At 41.8% G+C, this 24,088-nt stretch overlaps 1 protein-coding gene across 1 annotated transcript; it reads right to left on the reverse strand.

The window, feature by feature from the left end:
- Window positions 1-569: 569 nt before the first annotated feature.
- tnfsf12 (TNF superfamily member 12) lies at window positions 570-19,638 on the reverse strand. The gene is made up of 6 exons (XM_080052537.1): window positions 19,107-19,638; window positions 17,554-17,635; window positions 14,794-14,850; window positions 14,624-14,647; window positions 14,311-14,438; window positions 570-2,930 (listed from the first exon to the last, which is right to left on the reverse strand). Exons 1-6 carry the CDS (start codon window positions 19,278-19,280, stop codon window positions 2,655-2,657), a joined length of 741 nt encoding a protein of 246 aa, XP_079908663.1. The 5' UTR covers window positions 19,281-19,638; the 3' UTR covers window positions 570-2,654.
- Window positions 19,639-24,088: the final 4,450 nt, after the last annotated feature.

Consider the following 24,088-nt stretch of genomic DNA (forward strand, 5'->3'; position numbering starts at 1 on the left):
TCGTCCAGAGTTTTGGTTGTCCAATCAGCGAACAGAGCGAGTGGCTGAGAACGATGACGTCGAAGTCGCGCTCCAGTTTCAGTTGAATGCTGCGTTCCTTTATACTCGGAACTCGTAAATTTCCGACTTGGTAGTTCCGAGTTCCGACCTGTCTGTGTTCCAGTGCATCTGCTCGGGAAAGTATGGACGCCTACAACCTTTCTCATCCAAATAACTAAACGTTAGGCTTTAGCAAGTTACCGTTGCCAGGTCCCGGTAGATCCGTAGACTACAATATGTAGTGAAGTCGGAAATTTCCGAGTTCCCTGTACAACTGGAACGCACCGTCAGAAGTCGGCTCATGACGTACGGCACGACCAAACGTTATGCGATTGGTTGGCTAATCCAGAGTGGCACTGAGCAGATCCAATAGTTTTAAACTTCAACAGACACCCGCCTCCAAGTGAGTGAACGTTTGCCAATTACAGCAGTTCCAGACCTTCTGTACAAATGAAATGAAGTACGATGGTCTGGTAGCACCAGGCTAACATTTTGTCACACTCAAGCTGTTTAATCTTACTCATATAACATTTCCCCCCCAAAAAGAAAGTTTATTCAACATGAGTCATATGTATCCTTACAGTGAACTTCTTCACAAAACTTCACAAGAATTTTCAAGGAACATCGGTATTCAGAAAAATAGGAATCGGGGCAGGGAAGTGTGTGTGTGTGTGTGTGTGTGTGTGTGTGTGTGTGTGTGTGTGTGTGTGTGTGTGTGTGTGTGTGTGTGTGTGTGTGTGTGTGTGTGTGTGTGTGTGTGTGTGTGTGTGTTGAGGGACAAGGCATGTTTTCCCTCGAAGCAGCTATGTGATTCAGGTTCAGATTCAGGAAGTGAAAATGTAGACGATTGCTGATGTGTCTGTGTGTGCAGAGGACACACTCAGGGGATTTGGTTTGTTTGTGTGTGTGTGTGTGTGTGTGTGTGTGTGTGTGTGTGTGTGTGTGTGTGCGTGGATGCGTTCGGTGCTGAAGAGGAAACATGATGTGTACAGGGTGGTGGATGGGTGGGTGAGTGAGTGAGACAAAGGGAAAGAGGAAATTGATGAGGAAACCAAACAGAATATAACCATATAACATTCAAACTTCTGACTTTTTTTTTCCATTTGAAAACATGAATGTTTTGGCTCCAATTAAAAAACCTTACGTCCACTGCAGTAAAGTGCCGAGGAGAAAACCAATGCGGTCCGTCCACAAAAACTACTTATAAACAAGAGTGGGAGTGCTGAAACCCACTGCTAGAAATACACACGGTTTGCATTGTAGCAGGGACTATTACAGAAAAGCAGCAGCATATGAGAGAATGGAAGGAGTTTCATTTTTCATGGACATAAAAATAAAGAAGTATATGTCGATGGGACTTAGAAACACAGAGGAACGTAAATCAAGATATTAACATGATGACAAACCTTGTAGCTGTTGGATGCACCGTTATCAAGATGTGTGTATTACCCAGATTGGCTAGCACAGTCATTTCCTGGCCCCTTTGGAGCAAATTTTTTAAGCACTCTGCATTGTTTGGGACTAACTTTTTATTTATAAGCTACTGCTTCAATTTGAGTCACAGAAGGGTCAGTCCACAACTCATGATCCTGAATGAAATATCTCAACTACTCTTTGATGGATCCTAATAACTTTGGTGATCATGTCAAAAAATGTAATATGTGCAATACACATTGATATTACCATGTTTGATTGCTTATTAGCAAAGGTTTAGCATGCTAACGCACTAAGTAAGATGGTGAGTGTTCAACGTTACACCTGCTAAAACATCAGCATGTTAGCATTGTCATCGTGAGCAAGCTAGCATGATGACGAAACTGTATGACTTGCAAATACTTTTCTGACAGTACTGTACATAAAAAAATCCTTACAATCATATTTAACTTTAGAAAAACAAAAAATTAATTCACACGGATTGAAAATGTTCCCCTCTCTTTGCCAGCTCCCTAACTTGATATGTCTAAAAAGACACTACTAAAAGAAACAAAAAGGTCTAGCGGTAATCTCACACTCAAGACACACGCTGCATTGAAAAGATCATAAAATAAGTATAAAGAAGCCTATTGTTAAAAATTGACACTTAAATATCGATGACAACTCGTGGGCTTTCCATAGTGTCGAGAGCTGACACTTGCAGACCCAGCTTTTTGAGGGACCGGTGATAAAAAAGAGTGGAAGGTGCTTGTGCAGCTTTACCAATAGTCTTATAAAGGGAGTGTAAGCACAATTTATCACAGGAGGATACAAAGGCTAAAATTAAAATCTGTATTGTCTTTTTTATACAATGCTCCTTTATCTACAGAACAGCTTCCATCACATCTGTTCTCTCGGCAGACATTCATCGAGGCATTTCGTCCAATTTGGGTCTTGGTTTTAATCCAAAAGTCTGTGTTTTGCGTTCCAACAGAGCACGGCTGTCCAGGAGAAAAAAAAATCCACAACTTCCACAGATGTCAGGTTTTAAACGTCTTCGGGAAGCGGCTGAGGCACGGTGCTGCCCTCTTGACTGCTTTACGGTTGTTTCCCGACGTAGAAAAAAAATTCTTATCCACACAAAAACAAGTTAATTTTGTTGTTCTCTGATGACTTTATGTAACTTAAGACACTCCATAGCCTCAGTTGACTTTGAAGATGCTGAAGATGTGAGGCGAGGCTGATGGGTTGCCCACACTGTGGAGTCTGAAGGAGGAGCCTGTGATGGTCTGCAGTTCAGTGCCTTTGTCCAGGCGCAGGAGGCCTGACACCTGGCAGGGTTTCAGGAAGTGGAAAGGGTGCGGCCCGGCGGATGGGGTTGTCCCGTAACCCTCCATGCATTGCAGCTTCTGGGGTCTCTGACCACTGGTCACCACATCCAGCTTCACATACTGGGACTGCTGCTCGTTGAACAACACCTGGGGAAACACACAGAAGGTGGAGGGCTCATTAAGAGAGGTCAGAAACACTGGGAGAACTTGTTTCTAATCAAATCTTTAAAATAAACCAGACTGCCTCAGAACTTTCTTTCATTCTTTCTTTTTTTTCTTCACTTAGATTTTCTCCAGACCAAGACTCAAGTTGACAAGACTGAAGTCTGGCTAAATGAGATTACACAAAACCTGATATTCCCTTCTCTAAAATACATGACACATTTACATTTACATTTACACAGCAAAGTATTTTAAAAAGCTGCACTAGGTAAGAATACGTGGAGAGAGAAAAAAAGGTGTGGCTGCTTAATCACTGTAGTTGCAAATATGAATTTGATCCAGGGTTAAAATCAAGGTCAAAGGTCAAGGTCAAAATCAGCCCTACTTCCCCTGAATGAAGCTATGTGTAATTCCAAAGAGATCTCTGGGATCCCATTTGTCAAACATTTCCGTTATTTAGGTATTCAAATATATTCTTCAGTTAATACAATAACTAAAAACTATTTTAATTCTATTTTTAGAGCTGTGGAATCAGATTTGGAGAGATGGATTAAAATACCAACCTCTATTCAGTCAAGGTTTTCTATAATTAAAATGAATGTTCTCCCTCGGATAAACTTTTTCAGTTCTATGATTCCTCTGCCACCTCCAGTGGGATACTGGGATAGGCTGAATTCACTGTTAACTAAATTTATTTGGAATGCCAAACGCCCTCGAATTAAATTTTCCACTTTGCAAAGGGGAAAATGTGCAGGCGGCCAAAATCTCCCTAATTTCAAATTTTATTTTTGGGCTTTTACCCTTCGCCCCCTGCACTCTTGGTTGAACAGTGATATTTCTGTCTCTTGGCGCTCGATAGAGGAAAAACTGGTGTATCCACATAGACTACAAGATGTAGTACATTGTAATATTCCTCTTAAATTCTGTAACCTTAAATTTGGGCCAATAATCTCACATTTAATTTCAGTCTGGCGCCTGGTGAGCAAGCACACCAAGAGCAACATAAAAATTCATCAGCATTTTCCTTTATTTCATAATTATGACTTACGACTTGGAGGTCGGCCTGTCTCATTTCCTTACTGGTCTGATAGAGGGATCCATATCATTTCTGATATCACAAAAGACTTAAATCTTGGCTCATTTCATGACATTCAGCAGCAGTTCAATGTACCAACGTCGTCCTTTTTCTTTTATTTGCAGTTGCGTTCTGCTCTAAATACCTTAAGAATCCCCTGGGGGCAAGAGTTACCAACACATCCAATACATTGTATATATTCATGCATTGCTACCCGAGGTCTGGTCTCAAAATTATATTTCATGTTGATAAAGGCAACACTCAATCCTTTGCCAATTGATAACAAATGGAGGAAGGACTTATCTTTAATTCATTCTTCTATAAATTGGCCTAGAGTCTGGTCCAATATTTTAATTTCTTCTAGAAACCCTAACCATCAGATGACACATTATAATTTTGTCTGGAGATCTTACTGTACGCCCCGGAAATTATTTTTGATGAAAGCCAGACACTCCCCGAACTGCACACTTTGCACCCAGGGTCTTCCGGGCACTTTTATTCATATGATTTGGGAATGTCCTGAAGTTTTCAAATTTTGGAAATGTGTCTCTTCTTGTCTGTCAGTTATCATGGAATGCACTGTACCCTGTTCTCCTTTGGTTCTTATTTTGAATGATGATTCTATTCTAGGTTTTTCCTTCCAACAAAGGCGAGTGTGGATGGCCGGTCTAACGGCAGCAAAGAAAATGGTTGCATTACGTTGGAAGGCCCCACATTCTTTGTACAGACAACAATGGTTGCTTGCCTTTCTGGACATTCTCAACATGGAACAATCAGTGGGAAAATTTCATGGTGCAAAAACAAAGAACTTGAACATTTTAGTTGATGCCGCAGAAAGTGTCAAATTATTGTTGTAGTGTATGATCTGTTTTCCTGTCCTGTGGGTGGGAGGGGTGGGGGGGTGGGGGTTTGTGTGTCTCTGTTATGTTTTCGTTGTTGTTGTTTGTTTGTCTTGTTTGTTTGGAAAATAATAAAAATTTGTTAAAAAAAATAAAAAAATAAAATCAAGGTCGAAGGTATAATCACATTAAAACTGCATGCTGTTTAAAATGCACCTCAAAACTCTTGTTAAAAGCAAAAAATATGTTTTATTCCATTGCCAACTCCGTTTTGCTAATGAAAACAAAACCATGCCTCCTTCAATACATTACACTTTGAGGATTATAAAACAGTTTTTACACAAAGCCCTGCAGATGAGAACTGTGAGAGTCAACCAAAATGTCAAAGTTGCAGGCCTTGAGAACCAAAACAATTAGTTGAAAGATGCTAAACTTCTCGGTGTGATCTTTAGGTTGTTTGTTTGATCCATAGTTAATACAAAGCATTGATTAGTTTATCTCTCAGGTGGAGTCTCAGAACAGAAAGTATGAACGTATTATTGTAGCAAAAGTCTTAAGCACATGTAACTGTAGATTTTTAATGCGTACTAGGGCCCGACCGATATGGATTTTTGAATGCATTTTCACGATTATTTTCAGAGAAAAATTACGATTACGATTAAATTGGCCGATTATTATTTTTTTAATCCACAAAATATATATTGAAATAATGTACTTTTTTGAACCCTTAAATATATATAAATACTTGTTACTGTCGATAGGTGTACAGGAACTTATAATTAATTGAAATATGCATTATCTAAAAAAAATAAAGTGTTACAAATATGACTAAAGTGTCATGACGCCTTTTTAAACTCAGACATTAAAGGGGACATATTATGAAAAACCAAACATTGCCGGTGTTTGGGCACACTGTTTAGGTTATTGGCGTCCCTACCAGCACACACAAGCTTCAAAAAGACAAATATGTCAGTTTCTTCTGGGACACTTATTTCGAAAAAGGGGGGATTTGAAGGTTTCTCCCAAAAAACACCGACTGATGACGAAATCGGTCGGTTTCATTATCATAAATACTCCCACGGGAAAGCTCACCAGAAACTCGGCAGTTGATTGGCAAATCAAGACGCCCCGTTGGTAACCACACACACCTGGCTGAGCCTCCACTCGCTCATGCAACAACAGAGGAGAAGCAAGCAGTGTGAGCTCAACCTCAAGCTACCATCACACCCCAGCCTCGAAGCACACTAGGGCTGAATGGATTTACTTCATTTTTTGTTAGGCTATCTCCAGCAAAGGTTTGCAATCTGTTAGTGTGATCAAAGCCTTTTTACTGGAGTGTGGAGGAGACTGTGCCAGGAAGACTGAGAGACACCATCCGTCCGAAATGTAAGTAGTCCTATTTTAAAAATAATTCTGTCCGTTTGTTAGTTCAATGTCTGTAATATGCTTTATTTTATCCCTCCTATAATAACTAACACCGACTGAAATGAGAGAATGCGGGGTTTAGTCGTTAGCATTAGCGCCCGCTAGCTTTACCGTTAGCTTTATGCTAACGGTTAGAGCTGTGAGTCTTTTGCAGTGACAGTTATTTGGCTCTTTTGTGAGCTCACGTTAGTCCTGCCGTGACGGCCCCTGAGTGAAAAACAGACGGTGAAACTGTAGGGTGTGTTGGAAACTGAAGAGTATTTTTTTAATAGCTTCATCCTGTTACCTGCTAGCTGTCTGACTGTATAGCTCAAGTACACACCGCAATAAGTCTGCGGACAGTGTGTAGTTAGGGTGACCAGATCCCAATTCACCAGATGTGGGACAAAGACTACGTTTGTGCGGGACAAAGTGCCGTTTTTTTTAAGCAAAATAAACCTGTAGTACAAGCAGCAGTAGGCCTATTACATGATCTCCAGTGTAATGTACACATAGACAGGAATACTGTAAGTTGTCTCTGCTGGTGTTTGTTTCCTGTCCATTATATTTCAAAAAGCACACAGTATCACTCAGAACTTGCTTATTGAGCCAGGGCTATACTGAATTTGTTGTAGCTTTGCCATAACAGATGTATGATGTAGGCCTATACATGTCAGCTAGGCTACATGATGTAACATTGAATGTGCCATGTTTTACAGGTGTCTGAGTGACCTGATGGAGCCACCAAGACCGTCACACTATCCGTTCCTTCAGAGGAGGATGTGTTCACTGGGTGGGACAGGTGGTCTTCTTCAGGGCCCAACAACAACTGGACAGTTACATAAAAGTTATGGCTTTGCTTCTGTTTGATATGTACACTTCATATTTTCATTCCACTGGCTATGAATAAACTGCTTTATTTTTAAGGATGTTTTTGGTCTTTTTAAAATGTAATGATACTGTTTTATCAGAGAAAATCTTCAGCGAGATGAAAATGTGAGTTTCAAGTAATCCTTTACTACAGGTAGCAAACAGTGACAGTAAGCAACACAATACATTTTTTAACGGTAACTTTATTATGAATGAGTGATCACAATACAAATGATACATTATCTACTAGATATTGAAATGTTGTGAGATAATTTGCAGCTCTGACAAACCTAAAGCATAATTATTTCAACCATACATTTTACAAAAGATAATGTCTTTCCAGTGAATCTTGACATGATTCAGGATACATTCTTTTCCATTATGGTTACTGTACATTTTTACATGTCAACTCAGTATCGGTTCACAACCAAAGCTTTTTCACTCCACTGGGCTGTAGATCATTCCACAGACCTGTAAAGACAAACGTAAAACAGGGTGTATGTTACCAGTTTAGAGAGTTTATGCATAAATACTTAGCTCAAATTATGTTATTGACTGTGACATAATTAAACAGTATTTACCTGAGGATAATGTCAGGGAAATCAGAAATCTTGATGCCATTTTCACAGTTTTCAGCTCAGACTCCTGTCTGAACAGGTTCAGTTGTACATCTTTTAGTTTAGAACTGGTTAGTGTGCCGATATTTGTGGTAGAAATGAAGCTAAACATGTTTACATTGGTCTCCATGCTGCATTGGCCAAAAGTAAACAAAACTGACAGCTGGGCGTGTGCCATGCCCATGTAGGTAGGTATAGAGTAAATGAGCAGGGCGGTGCATGCACGCCCATGTAGATCTGACCAGTCAGAGCAGACTAGTATTTGTGCGAAGGGGGGTAAGCTGTCAAAACCTACCTTTTGAGATAGAGGGCAGAGAAGGCTGGAAAAGGCGATGAAGAAATGGGAAATGGTAGAAAACTATTGGGTTTTTTGAACAATAAACCATGAAAACCTTTTCTAGTAGACCTTGGAAATACACCTTTAAAACCAAGATTTTGCATAATATGTCCCCTTTAAGCATTTTATTTAACTGCACACAACCCTTTGGAACTCCCTCCCTCCAAACATCAGCATCTCAGACTAAATAAACTCATTCAAAAGTAAACTCAAAACTCCCCTCTTAAAGAAAGCATAATGACACCTGACTCCACTCCAAACCTTATCTTTAATTTGTCTGTATTTTGTTTTCTTTTTCTGTAAGTAAAATAAAGTAAATATATAGTACATTTTCTATATGTATGATGTAAAGTGTCTTTGAATGACCGCCAATAAAGCACTATATAAATTCTATCAATTACTATTAACAGTCAAGAGATGACCAATGGCTCTGCTATTGGTGTCAGGGGGAACTGTCAAGTGTGAATTAATCCAATGTATTACAACACACCTGCTGCTGCTGTTAAGGCTATAACTGTACTGATATTCATGTAGGCTACCTCCGGGGCAGCAATGCATTTCACTCAACTTGATTGCTTGAATTTGAAAAATAAAAAATCTGCAAAAAATCGTCCCTTTTAGTCAAATTGATGATTTTTCGGAGAGGTGCTATAATCGGCCGATTAAATCGGTCGGGCCCTAATGTGTACACTAAAGTCACAAATGTGTAACAGTAAATTTGAAGTCGTAATTTTTTTTTACCATTGTAAACACAAAATAGGGGCTACGAGTTCACAAGTCCTTTGTTACAGGTGCACAAATCCTATTCTGTGCATCACAATTTCAAAGAGTCATGCACTTGACACTTTTGCTACAATCATTGCAGTGCAGTTGGTGTAAAACACATTTGCACGCCCGTGTTTCATAATCTGAGAACATGCACAAAATTGGTATAGCCTAGTTCTCAGCCCTTGTGTCATTCGGCGGCCACCTAACACACCATGAACATGCTCTACTTTCAGATTAATATACCTATTTGTGTTGTAGGCTTATCTATTTTCTTTTTGTTTTCATACATCTGTGCCACTGAACAGATTTCTGTCAGGTGGAAAAACTGTGATTACTTGAGGAACATAGATTTGTTAATAAATCAATTAGGCTTATACAATGAAAAATTTTGCTTAATTTGTCTGACGTTAAAGTAGCCTATTTCACTCCCCATTTAAAAGAAGCGACAGTCTGTTCACCGGACATGATTATAGCTTGCCTACATATTATACAGCGAATATATAAAACACTGTCAGCAATTTTGTGCCGCGCCAGCTCAATACTTTTGCTGCTGCTGATATGCGTACTTTTTTAAAATAGACTATTGCTTCTCGTACAGAAGCGTAATGATTCTCTTGACAAACATTTTTGCGCCGTTTTTTTCTGAATTGCCGAGGTGATTAGACCAGAGTTATGAGATAATATCCCCGTTAATTCTTCTCCATACTCCATATTTTTTTATTAATCTGAATGCAGAGCATATTCACGGTGTGTTAGGTGGCTGCCGAACGACATAAGGGCTGAGAAATAGGCTGCTGATCAGACTAAATGATCGATCAAACATAAAATCATCAGAACATGATAAAAACATCCTGATGGAGATTTCTATGGAGTGACTTTGCTTACAGTTTTTCACAATTGCTTAAACACATTTCCTGATAGACTACCTCACTTTTTCAAAACCCTAAACACAAATCTCAAAACTCAAACACAAATTGCACCTCTCTTGCAAAAGCACACTTTACCCTCAAAACAGTGTTAACTCTTCACTAAATGGTGTTTTCTTTTCAAATGACAAACACATACATCATATGACTAGACATTTCTAGCACTCAGTGAACACTGGTGTGCAGAATGGAAAACACTATAGTATAAATGCAAACTACTATATGAATGCTTTATCAGTAGAATTATGCCTTTGCATGTTCATACACTTTCACCTACAGTAACACAGAATACCAATCAGTCTAAAGTATTTGCTGTTACTGTAGGTGAAAATGTATGAACATGCAAAGGCATAATTCTACTGATAAAGCATTCATATAGTGGTTTGCATTTATACTATAGTGTTTTCCATTCTGCACACCAGTGTTCAATGAGTGCTAGAAATGTCTAGTCATATGATGTATGTGTTTGTCATTTGAAAAGAAAACACCATTTAGTGAAGAGTTAACACTGTTTTGAGGGTAAAGTGTGCTTTTGCAAGAGAGGTGAAGGATTTTGCATTTTGTGTTTGAGTTTTGAGATTTGTGTTTTGAAAAAGTGAGGTACCGTAGTCTATCAGGAAATGTGTTCAAGCAATTGTGGAAAAACTGTAATTTTTTTTCAAGAAGTGTGTTGAAAAATTTCAAACAGTGCAAAGCATATATCGTGTTTTATCATGTATCGGGTTGGTGCTTTGGTTTAGGGCATGGTTACAAAAGTTTGAGGTTGTGATGCTGTGGTGATAGCAGTCACTTTTAGTGTTTACAGTATTAGGCAAAAACTGCATTTGTACCAAAATGTGCAGTCTACTGTAAATCACAGCAAACAGGAGCTCATCTCTGACCCTTCTATAGCTAACTGCACAAAAGCCTTTTGAGTTTAGAAATTTGATTGGCAGTGTGTTATGTGTGAGTACCATGAGAGAGAATTCAGGAAGAGTGTGCAAGATATAGAGAATTGTGTTTAATGTTGTGAAAAATGTGTGTTTTGGAATGAGAATATGAGTCTAAGGCAGGAAATGTGTTTGGAGTTCAGCAGAATTGGTTAAGCAGTTGGTAAATTAGTTTCAGATTGTGCACATTGTGTCTGATGTTCCAAAAAATGTGTTTAAACAATTGTGAAAAACTGTAAAACTGTACAGGGACTCCTCCAGGTAATGGCGACAGCTAGCACTCTACAGCATCCAGCAATAGCCATATCGCTGGATGCTGAGAAAGCCTTTGACAGGGTAGAGTGGCATTATTTGTTTCATGTTATGTAAAAATTTGGTTTTGGACCAATTATTATTAACTGGGTGAAGGCCCTCTATAACAACCCTAGTTCTTCAATTAGAACTAATGGAACTGTATCCGAACCTTTCCAACTTCTAAGATCTACCCAGCAGGGTTGTCCTGCCTCACCATCACTCTTCATTTTGGCCTTAGAACCTCTAGTATGTGCTATCCGAGCAGAGAGGAAAATCACTGGTATCCAGATTGGGGGTCATGATTTTAAAGCTAATTTATTTGCGGATGATTTGTTATTAACATTATCACAACCACATCAGTCAATCCCGCAAGTGATGAAATTAATTGAGGTATTTGGGAAGTTTTCAGGGTATAAGGTGAATTTTAATAAGAGTGAAGCCATCCCATTAAATACTATGACCTTTCCTTCACATCTGGGTTCAGCCCCCATTCAATGGATGAGATATCTAGGAATCAACATTAAGACTCCCATTGAGGATATTTTTGATTTAAATGGCCCTCTCCTCCTTAAAACAATTAAGGAGGACATTAAGAGATGGACAGTTCTACCCATTTCATTATGGGTCAGAGCAGAAGTGCTTAAAATGAATATTTTACCTAGATTAATATTTCTTATATCAGCAATTCCTCTTAAATTCCCGCTTTACTGGTTCAAAGAAATTAATATATTATTCACAGATTTCTTGTGGAGTAATAACAAACCAAGAATCAGTTACAAAAGATTAACCAGACAGAGGAAAAGAGGTGGATTGGGAGTCCCAGATGTTTATTCTTATTACCTTGCCTACAATGCTAGGTTTCCTTTGTTGTGGGCCTATACAGGACAGAGTGAGTTAGGGAGTTGGAAATGGGTTGACGAAAACATTTTAGCCAACCAAGACAAATCCCTCTCCCTAACCGCTTTATGGTATTACCCTAAAACCAACTTGAAAATAGTCAATCCTCTAATAAAATGTTCCTGTGAGGTTGTGAAAATTATCCAGAAACGTCTCCCCTTCAATGGAGCATACTTACCATCATGCCCTATATGGAGTGACCCTGTATTAAAAGCTGGTGGTAAAACATTAACAAACAAATCGTGGCAACAAAGAGGTATAAACCAAGTGGGTCAGAGAGTGAAGGATGGGTATATGGTACCCTTTAATGTCTTAAAAACACAATATGATTTAAAAGATGTCGACTTTTTTGCATAATTACAATTAAAATCTATTTTGGGGTTACTTATTTCAACCCACAGTAGAGATCCAGGATAAAGAGTTGGATATAAAACTGAGGGAGATTGCATCAGGAAAGTGAACAGTGTCAAGGTTGTATGAGTTGTTGACCACTGCATCCTTTGATAACCTATCCTCTATCCAACACAAATGGGAGCAGGACTTGGGCATATCCTTGAGTAATGCACAGTGGGATACTGTAACAAAAAACACTACAACCCTATCCAAATGTGTAAGATATAAAATTCTTCAATTAAAAATTTTGCACAGGGCTTATATAAGACCAAGCTGATTAAATAAAATGGACAATTCCCTCTCTCATTTGTGTTGGCATGGTTGTGGAGAGGCTGGAACATTGATACATCAATTGTGGCAGTGCCCCGCAGTACAGTGTTTTTGGAAATGTGTTATTTATAATTTGTCTTCTTTCTTGAATGTGAGAATACCACTCTGCCCATTAACTTGCCTTCTAGGCAGTAGAGTCAAAAACATTGAATCAACAGTCACCCAACGCATTATAGCCTTGGCTTTCCTGTCAGCGAAGCAAATTATTTTGATAAATTGGAAGATATACGTAAACCCAATTGCTTTAGCATTGAAAATTGGCTGAAGGACTTTTTAGACCTCCTGTCAATGGAGCGAGCAGCATCAGCTCTCAATGACCATGACTGTGGTAAAGAAGGACCCTGGAACTTTATAAGTATGAACTTAAGAAACTAGACATTTAAATGAATTTATTTAAAAGTATGGATCTGCACCCCTCCCCCCCTTGTCTTGTGGTGTATGTATATGTTGTCTGTGATTGTTTTGTTTAAGAAAATAATAAAAATATTATTATAAAATAAAAAAACTGTACAGGGACGCGTTGTGACACTTCAGTCGGAGCTGCAGCATAACACGACAACAAACTCAGAGTAGGTCTAACCACCTTTCCGGCAGCAGGTTAGACTCACGGCGTGAGTTCCTGCATTAACGGACTAAACCTGCTTCCTGAAACGGAAAACCAAGAGTTTCCACTAACTCAGAGCGAACAAACTCTGAGTTGCCTTGAAACCCGCTTCCTGAAACAGGCCCCTGGAGTGTCGTCCGAGGCAGCAGCAGGCATGTTTTTGTTTAAAACATTCTTTAAGAATTTCCTTATTATAAATTCAGTGAAGACAGAGGAAATCATTTTTGGTAGTAAGGGGCCTGTCCACAACAATCCATAGAGAAAATACGGAGAATAAATATATAATTAAGTGTCGTCTCAATGTACTCCCACAAACGGGCTTTCCTCTCTCTGTTATGGTAGTTGTTTTGGTAGTTTTTATCACTCGTTTCCTATATTTTCTGGTGAAAAGAGACAAAGGAAACAGGCTTTTCCTTCGTCTGTTCACATGCCGACGTCACGGGTCCCGACCAGCGCTTTCATTGGATTATGCGACAATGTTGTCCTGCCCACAAACGCTCTGGGTCTACGGGTACAAATCACTTTTGCTACACATGTAGCACCTAGACATGTTGCAAAACTACCTGCAAGAAAACCCAGAGCTGAGACTTGTAGGAGCAGATTCGAGCAGTTGTAGCGATAGACTTGTGCTCGCTCATTAAAATGCTGAATCAACATAGCGTTCTATATCATTTTATTTGTGAGGACATTTTTTTACTCTTTGAAGTTGTGATGCACAGAATATGATTTGTACACCTGTAACAAAGGACTTGTGAACTGGTAGCCCCTAATTTGTGTTTACAATGGTGCAAAAAATATATACGACTTCAAATTTACTGTTACACATTTGTGACTTTAGTGTACACATGCAAAATAAATATTTACGACTTCAAATGTACTGTTACACATTTGTGACTTAAGTGTACGCATTCAAAATCTGTAGTAACGTGTGCTAAAGACTTTTGCTACATAATACCTTCATAAGAAAGTGGGGAATGTGAGATGATGACCAAAAAGGATGTCAGGGTAGTTGGGAGCCAGTTTGTAGTTCAAAGCTGTTCATTAATGACAACTCCCAACAGAAAAAAAAAAACATAACTCACCTGGCAGAACAGGAAGTAGACGCCCGCTTTCTCCACAGTGAAGGTGCCTTGGTCCCTGTTGTACCTCACCGCTTTGCTCATATTCAACGTCCTCTCTTCCCAACCCTTTATCACACCGCCCTCTCCCACTGTCACACACACGCACACACACACACACACACACACACACACACACACACAAGCACGCACGCACGCACGCACGCACGCACGCACGCACGCACGCACGCACACACACACACACAGTACCAAGGTTACTCATCTCACAAACAAAACTTCCACAGATCCACTGTCCTTCATTTTTTACGACTCTTACCTTGCTGCGAGGAGACTTTGGTTACTGGTGGAAAAGTAATCGTAAGAGGGAGAGAAAAAGGGGAAAGTCAATTAAGATTTTACGAGTGTAATCGTGTAGGGTTATATGATTGAAACCACTTCAACAGATGCTACACGAGATGGCTATAAAGGATCTGCCAGGCCACTTACTCTCAAAATGAGACGCCGCTTTCTTTCCATTTCCATTCCTCCCTCGTACTGTCGCCCCTTTTTTTCGGGAGGCAAAGAAGAGACAGAATATGAGTTTGAGTAAGAGAGAAAATGCATCTGTGGCTTCTTTTGATAAAACAATCACTCCCATCTGTATGTGTCTAATAGCATGGTGTGTTAATTTGCGGCCATTAAAGCTCACATATTATGCACTTTGCTGTCAATTTTATATGGTCTAAGTAGTCCCTAATACTTATTTTTTTAGATGTTTGCTGAAAACCCCGTTCAGATCATTTATTGTAGCAAGCCTCTATACCCTGATTGTCCTCTGGTCTCAGGATGACCTATATTTGTGCGATCTGGCTGGCCCCTCCCACCTCTCTGCCGGGCTTTCTTTATATGTCCATGGGGCTCTCCCACCGTCTCTGCCGTGCTCTCGCGATACTAGAGAGACACTGCGTGACTGTGAACACAGTGTTTACCCGGAGCTAAGCCATAGCTGGTTGCTTGTCCCAAAGCTAATAGCTATACACCAGTCAGGCAAAACTACCAATAAAAACTATTATTTTAGTTTCACCGTTTAAAAAAAAGCACAGGTAGCTTCCTATCCGTTGTGTTATTAAAAACGAGGCATTAATAGACTGCTGTGGTTAAGATAAATTAGTGGAGTATGAGCAAAAGCATTCTGTGTTGGTGTATGTAACATTCAGGCTGTACTAAGGGCATCTTGTCGCTTAGCGGGGAAAATTTTCCATCGTATCTCGGGCCGTGGACCAATATGAAAAGAGGAGGGGGGGGGGGGGGTCATCATAGACTAGTGCACGGTGGACGTTTCTGGGGGGGAAGCATGGACATATAAAGAAAATATGGGGATGTGGCTGTGCCGACTATTACGTAATAGTCGGCGAGAATTCTGACTGGAGTATATTGGGGGGGGAGGGGTGGGGGGTTCAGAAAGGGGGAGAGTGAGAAAAGGAGAAATTGTTATTTTTTTATATTTTGGCAGTCTCTAGGCACACCGTGGACCCATGGATATGTTAGAACACATTTAAAAAGTGCATTTAGCATAATATGTGACCTTTAAGATTCAAACTGTCTTTTCTTTTTATGCGGATAGCAGATGGACAATTGATTTCCTATCACGTGCTTTGATATATTTCTATATTTCCTCAAACTGTTATTTTCGCACCTTTCGGCCTTTTCTTTAATCTGTGGGGGCTAATCTTAGTGCCAGCTGTTCGCAGTCATCTAGAATATACAGGATACAGAGAAGAAGGAGCGAGATGGAGTGAAGGAGGATGGAGAGCTCTCTCTGTGTGTGTGTGTGTGTGTGTGTGTATGTGTGTGTGTGTGTGTGTGAGAGAGAGAGAGAGAGAGAGAGAGAGAGAGAGAGAGAGAGAGAGAGAGAGAGAGAGAGAGAGAGAGAGAGAGAGAGAGAGAGAGAGAGAGAGAGAGAGAGAGTGACTGTAATAGAATAGGAGTCAAGGGGGGGAGTGAAAGCATTAAATGTAGCCTAAGAGAAGCTGAGAACGTCAAATAAGAGAAATTAAGTGCAGGGAAAAAGGTCTTTGGCCTGACCCACAGCTACAGCCCCTGCTTGGATAAATACAATATAATAAATGCAACACTGAAAGGCTGCAGAATGACTGCTCCTTTTCCCTCTTGAAAGGTTAATTTTAGCTGAGGGATCCGGGCCTACGGGGAGCGATTTGAAAACACAGATACAGCTCCAATGCTGTATAAATGAACTGTGAAATACATACTTTATGCTTCGCTGTATTGCCCCCCCAACCGCCGCAATCATACACAGGAATATTAGGCCCCTGCTAAAATAACTCACAGGTGGGTGAACCCTGTAGACTTAGGAATTGCCATGGGCGAGTGCAAAGCCCCTCAGGCTGGGCCCGAGTTTCCTGACTTAAGCTGTCAGTCATCAAGAGAGAACATAACAGCAGTGTCCTGCTCTACGGTGGTCAACTTTCCACAAACTGGAAAAAGCTGTTTGGCCCTTTTTGCTTTGCTTTTTCTCTCTTTCACTGATAGCCATGAATTTTCTTGACACTGTTTAATACGCTTTGGAGCATAAAGTCAGATATCTGTTACCAAATAATAAAAGCCAGTAGTCTGCTGACTATCAATAGAGATATCTTGGCTAGACGTGCAGCTTTCTAAACGAACCCTTTTGTCAAGTTTGGACATTAGTCCACAAAAGCGCCTTAGGGTTCACTCTCGGACAAAATGCGAAACAATCAAGCAGCCCCATGACGGTGACGCAAGCAGTGGGCTATAAATGCTGCAATGATAGGTCATCAAATATCACCGCTTTCACAACAAATCATAGCTGTGTCAGTCGTGTGCTCTGTAGGAGGACTTGAGGGAAGTCAACTTCCCTGCCTGAAAGCGTGCAACAAGGGCCTCACTCCCATGCCAGCTGGTGTTCTGGGCTCGTAGGGCTCCGAGGCCGTTGTGGTCAGACCTGTAATTTCAGGTCTGACCAGCTGCCTACTTCTTCCTGTGTCAACTTTTAGCAGCGGGTAGTGCCTGCGGGCCCGCTAGGCCTGACCATAGTGGCGTGTGGGCCATGAGTGGCTGGCGTTTGTGTTAAATGTTCTTCCATCCCCCCGCCCCGCACACCCCCCACAAAAGAAACACACAACTGCAGTTGGTTATGTATTGTGTCTTTGGCGATTTGCACAAAAACATCTACGTGCCAGTAGTGTTAAAGTTGAGAAAATGCATCCGTGGGATTTGTTTCAATACCATCTCTCTTCACTCTGTGCCCCACTAGCAGCTCTCTCTTCTCCAGAATTAGCTGAACAATGGCCTTCCTCTGTGTATTGACCTGTGAAAAGAAAAGAAAAAGAAAGCGCTATTATCAAATGTCTAATAAGTTTATTATGACTTTTTTCTGGCACCCATCCCAAACAGCCACAGACTCTTTCAGCCAGGCAGCCACATAAACAGGCATGTCTTTTCCCAGTATCCTGCCCTTGTTGCCATGCTAGCCGTTTTAGAATTAGGCGGCCCACCACTTCCTCTGGAGACCAGGTTGCGACACCTATTGCATGTTTTTAGTGCTTTGCATTCCTCACATGTCTTAACTCCCTTTTCCAAAAGAAATGCATTTTTTCTTTTCTTTTTACTTATTGTCGAGCCAGCAAAAGCTTTAAGCCTTGAATGACTGACGGAGGTCTATATGAAGTAAAAGGAGAAGTAGCTGACGGAGAAGGTATGTTAAAATTTACTGCTACTGTGGAAATGGAGGCAGCGAGTCGCTCTCCAGACGTTCAACTCACTGGCTCTCATCAGGAGTTGGCTAACGGTCAAATGGACAAGAACGGGGGCCCCTTGGGAAAAGCTCCAGCATCAACACTCCACGTGTCCAATTTTTGGTGTGTGTGTGTGTGTGTGTGTGTGTGTGTGTGTGTGTGTGTGTGTATAAGCCTCCGTTCGAGCAGGTCTGTCAACATGATACACAGCCAACCTGTCCCCATGATCTCAATTCCAGTGAAAACCTAGGTTTTGGAAACAACTGAACTCGAGACCAGAAGAATTTCCATCAGCTCCTCTTGGCTGCTCTTAGAGAAATAACTTGTGCCTTGTGATGCAACCTCGTCCCTCAGTATAAACGTTGCTGCTATAGTGCAAAAAAAAAAGATCTAGTGAGTGTTTTCTGTAAATGCAACTCAGATTGTGACCTGAGTATTTGAGGTGTAGCAGGATTGACACTTGCCGTAGTCTTTTATCATGTGGCCTGTATCACGCCTGAGCCAGTGTGTGCAGCCAGTTGGGAACAAAGTGATCGCATGCCAAATAGTTGAGGCTTTCCAGTAAATTGAGATAAAACTGGAGCACAACTGGCACCAGAGTAATTAAACATGGCGGGGGGAGCAGAGAGAGAGAGAGAGAGAGAGAGAGAGAGAGAGAGAGAGAGAGAGAGAGAGAGAGAGAGAGAGTTGGTTGGACACAGAAATAAGCAGCAACTCCACACAACTCGACTGCACTGCACTCATGAGGAAAAACTTAAACTTAAAACTTAGTCGTGCAGCTTTCTAAACGAACCCATGTAAAAATACATGGTGCAGCAGAATAGAGTATGTGTAAAGGGGAGAGGTGGTAAAAGAAGTGCGGGATTGCAAATTTCCATGCACCTCCCGCGAAGATTATTCGTGCCACGAAAAAGTTACATAACTGAACACGAAGTTTTGTAAAAAGTTGCAGGAGAGTAAATATTATATGCTATTCGGAGAAGAGAGGAGAGGTGTGAGGGGGGTGTTTGCAGGCTCGATTGCTGTCTAAAGAATTATACAAACCTGCTCCAGTCGGTCCTGCAGGATCTTGAATGACTGCGACAGGTCCCGCGTCTGCCGCCAGGTCCACGCCGTGAACAACGCGCTGCACGCGGCCATAGACAGCGCCACCAGGGCCAGAGAAGCCCAGACGACCCGCAGCCTGCGCACTCGCCTCCTCTGCAGAATCCGATGCATGTTTTGCTGGCGCTGCTACTCGCCGCCGCAGCAGATCATCCGAAACCCCCACTTCTTCAACTCCATACCAGCCGCGCGTGAAGTCCCTCCAAGTGCACGTCAGCCTAAATGTCCATATATTTGTTGCTTTTCAGAGAGAGAGAGAAGGGGGCGGGGGGTCCACGACCGCTCCGATCTTTTCTGTTTTAAAATTATTTTAAAGCTTTATCTGACAGACGCCACAAGAATCAAACCCACCATCCTCCGTGTGCGCGCGGCTGTCTGTCTCCACGCAAACAAGGAAACTGTGCAACAACTCGGGCAGATCAACTGTTGCATCCTTCTTCTCCTTGTGATTCGTTGACTCTTTTCTTCCCTTTAAACGGCGTGCTGGGGGGTCACTATTAGACAGACAGACAGACAGACAGACAGACTGACTGACTGACTGACTGACTGACTAAGTAAACACACACACACACACACACACACACACACACACACGCACACGCACACGCAGATGGAGATGGAGAGTTGGAGGTGCGTCCTCGGCGAGCGCTGGTGTTGCGTGCAGCGATGTAGTGGCCTGCGCCGTAAAAAGAGAAAGAAATAATTAGCAAGTTGAGAACAAGAAAGAAAAAAACGCACAAGGCTTCCTCTGCTTCTCAAATCACTTTCATCAACTTGCAGGCCGTGGAAATCTGCATCAGCCACGCGCGTACCAGTCCCGTTTGTAACCACGCGGTGGCTGTAGTGCATAGGTGAACATACGCACCGGTCTGATGCTCCTCTGTGTATATCCAGGTTAACCGGAGACTGGCTTTGATTCCAATGGCCAATTACTTTATCTGAAAACTCAAATATTATCTCCCTAACACGCCAAACGTGTAATGAAACTAATAAGTAAGAATTCACTCATGTAACTGATAAAACAAAAACATGTGTAACTAAACCTATAGTTTAAAAAGTAATGTGTATCTGGGAAAAAACTTCCATCTTATTTTAACAATTGATGGGTAATTAAACGACAGGTAGTTTCAGTAGACCCCCAATAGGTCAACTGCACAATGCCTTTACTTTCACTATTTTAAGCATTATAAGTATTTCAGTTCAAATTAGTAAAAACAAGTAAGAAAATCCTCTTTAATTAAAATTCATGTTATTGTTATTGTTTTTTGTTTTTTTTGGGGGGGGCAGCTGATTATTAACTTGTTGACATGGATCAAGTCAGTCCAGGCTGCATTAACGCAACAAATTATTTTATTCAACCAGTGTGATGGGTTTTATGCTTCATGGTTGACTGAACAGCAATCAAACAAGTAAACAGTAAAAACCCTAACCCTGAGTGACAACAGGATGTCTCAAATACACCAGTACAAAGCGAGATTAAGGGCTGAGCGAGGTCTGTTGAGTCTGAAGCCAGAGTTTTCAGTATCACGAAAGGTGGCTCTCTTTCTACCTGGCTAGATCACCGTGGTAACAGAGGCTGCACGGCTAACCTGCTCAGACCAGTTTTTGTTCCAGAGTTTGAGCTTAAATTCGGCTCTTATAGGCCTTTCACACCAAAAAGAACCATGAGCCAGTTCTGGGCTGGTGCTGGGGCCAGTTCAAAACTGGTTACAGCCTTATCCCACTTATGAACCGGTTGGTTTCACAACGACCAGAGCCAGCCATGGAGCCGGCAAGAGAGCAACGTCATGACGTCACTGTAAACGTGTGTGTACGTCGCCCGACGCCGCTGCTCTCGTGGCTAACGCTAAAGCTAGCGCTAGCTTTAAGCACAACAACAGCGGCGAATACGTCTTATTTTTACACGTGTTGGCTCTCACTTTATCTGTGTGTGTGTGTGTATGTGTGTGTGCGTGTGTGTCTCTGTTTGTCGCGCTGCTCGGCTCAGTGGGCTGTGTTTATATGTCCATGCTGTGAAGGTGCTGCCTGCTTCAGCGTTTACTTTCATGTTACTTCAAAATAAAAGCCAACTCACGTTTGTCCAGTGAAATGCTAATGTAAAGCCAGTGAAATACTTTTAATGTGAAGCCGCAGCCTTAATGCTCTATTTGTAACTTAACTGCTGCGCGCTGATCTAAAGATAGTGTTTTTCAATATAGAAAGCCGTGTCTCTGGCATTACCGGTGGTGACACAAGTTTATTTTGCAAAAAAAAAACGGCACATTGTCCCGCACAAACGTAGTCTTTGTCCCACATCTGGTGAATTGGGATCTGGTCACGCTACTTTGCAAACAGGACCCATACAGCGTATTTTCGCCGGTCAATTTGATCGTTACGTTCGGTAATTATGTTATGTTTACGTCTCGTAGTAGCGGTGTTTTTAAATATGGCGGGCATGAGGTTTGAGTTGGCCTGGTTGGTCAGGATAATCCCTTCCCCGGCCGCTGGCGCAAGCAGTTCTTACCTCAAACCCTGCTCAATCCTGGGGTTTGAGTTGAACCGGTTTTTACAGCCCGGAGCCGGTTCTCTGGCGTTGTGAAACCAAAACACTGGCTCTAGCTCCGAACTAGCCCGGAACTAGCTCCGATTTTGCGGCGGTGTGAAAGGCCTATTAGAGCGCTGCCCTTTAAGGAAACTAAACCTTTTGAAATCCCGCGGACCTGACTATATTGTCTTGGCGATATATTCTCACTGAGGAAACTCGTTAAATAAGTAAACTTATTGATCAGGGGCCGTATTCACAAAACATTTTATCTTAGCGCTAAGAGTACTCCTAAGGAGCACTAAAAGTTCTTAGTAAGGAGTAATTTCTTAAAACCTATTCACAAAGCTGATAAGATCAACTTTTACTCCTGAGCTAAGAATAGAGGGCGGTGTTGACCCTGTTGCTATGTATGATGTCATGTTCATACCTTCTATGCCCACAGTGATTGGCTGAGAGGGAATGAGAGCTAAGAGTGAGTTTATGATAGAACCACTGTGGGAGATATCCATATCATGTCGCTGTATTAAAGTGAAGAGTTTTTATATACAATTAATGACAAGTGACACTGATTTAACATGAAACCAAGATACTGCAGGGTTTCCCACACATTCGTTCACAATTAACCTACAATAGCGCCACATAGGTCTATTAATTTAAAATTTTACAATGATTTGAATCGGAAAAAATATCCTCATTGAACAGCTGCACGCCATGCACTCTCACTGTATTTCCCTCAACGGCGGACTATGCAGCAATAGTCAGACAGCGACAAACCAGGAAATTCACCATTTAGAAACAACAACTGGCGAAATCGTAAAGTGCATGCGGAAGGAAAAAGGCGAGACACGCAACTATACAGTAGCGGACCTGTGGAATGGAGGAGATGGAAGCGCAACATATGGGCCTACTCTAGTAACAAATTAAACCCAAACGTGACACCAACAGTAACTTTCAGTGCATCGTAAACCCAAAGCAACTGCAGGAAAAGGAACTTAACAAATAATAGTTTATATAAATATAATAAATATAAATGTGTCTATACTTTCTAAACATAGCTTTACTAAGATCATTAAACCCTTACAGCTATTAAGGTACCTTTTGTAAAGCTCACTAGCATTAAATCTCTCCAAAATGCCATCAAATGAGTGTCTGTGATTTACTCTTAGTGACTTAGGAGTCCTCTCGAGGACTCCTAGCTTTTCATAGATTTAGGAGCTAGTTTTAGCGCTAAAATGCTTTGTGAATTACACTTATCTTAAAAAGTTAGGAGTCCTAAAATTAGGAGTGAAACGCCCCTTATTTTTGAGTCACTCCTAAATCAGCACGTTAGGACCTACTCTTAGCCTTAAAATGTTTTGTGAATACGGCCCCTGTAAGTTAATGAACGAAACGAAGCCGTGACATTAGGTTTACAGCAGAGTGAACTGTAACATCGCGCTGCGGCTTTTTGCCACATGCATTGATGCAGAACATGTAAAATTGTCAGGAGCTTCTCCCTCTGCCCTGTTAACAGCACTAATTGCTGCCGCTCCACTCTGCTCAGCCACACCTGTATCCACTCCTGCCCTAATTAACCTGCCAGCTGCACTGCATTCCCTGCTCATTACCCTCTGTATATAAACCCTGGCTTTCAGTCACTCCTTGTCGGATCGTCTGCTAACCAGCACCAGTTACTCTGCCTGTTTCCTTACGCTTCTGACTCCTATCTGCAATACCGGACCTGCTCTTCTCGTTCTCTGAACATGCTCATACACTCCCTTTCCCCCAATCCTTTAATAAACTGTTGAACGTGACGCTATTGTGGTCCTCGCCTTGTTTGGGTCTGACAGAACGATCCGACCAAATATGGACCCAGCGCACGTCTCACCCAGCATGGAACTCGACAACCCTGGACAACCCGCCGCCATGCAGCGCCTGGAACATACAGAGAGTAAGGTTTACCGCATGACAGATGACGTCGCCTCTCTGCTCCAGTTCAGCCAGCAGCAGCAACAACAGATTCAGCAGCAGCAACAACAACTTGCCATGGTTATCCAACTTCTCACCAACCTTACTCCTCCGTCAGCTTCAGCCAGTCTGCCCACCGGCCCAGCTCCCGTGTCCTCTGCCCCGGTCACTGCCGCCGCAGTTGTTGCCTTCCCCGAACCCAAGATTGGCAATCCTGAGCGGTTCAATGGTGATCCAACTCAGGTACGAGCATTCCTGACGAGCTGCCGTGTCCAGTTTAGCCTGCAACCCCGAACCTTTGCCACTGAGGGGGCTAAAGTAGGTTATGTGATCACTCACCTGACGGGACGGGCTCGACTGTGGGGAACGGCTGAGTTCGAGCGCCAGACCCCTGCATGTGCTGCCTTCAACCTGTTCGCCGAGGAGATGCTTAAGGTCTTCGACTTGGGAT

The sequence above is a fragment of the Ammodytes marinus genome (assembly GCF_949987685.1).
Source record: "Ammodytes marinus genome assembly, chromosome: 23".
NCBI classification, from domain to species: domain Eukaryota; kingdom Metazoa; phylum Chordata; class Actinopteri; order Uranoscopiformes; family Ammodytidae; genus Ammodytes; species Ammodytes marinus.

Bases quoted from the DNA above. Each gene is read 5' to 3' on its own strand.
- tnfsf12 (XM_080052537.1), bottom strand. From the start codon at position 19,280: ATGCATCGGATTCTGCAGAGGAGGCGAGTGCGCAGGCTGCGGGTCGTC. The intron at 14,851-17,553 runs GTATTGAAACAA...CCCGAAAAAAAG, and splicing joins GCACAGAGTGAAGAGAGATG to GGGCGACAGTACGAGGGAGG. The intron at 14,648-14,793 runs GTAAGTGGCCTG...CTTTTCCACCAG, and splicing joins AGCGGCGTCTCATTTTGAGA to TAACCAAAGTCTCCTCGCAG.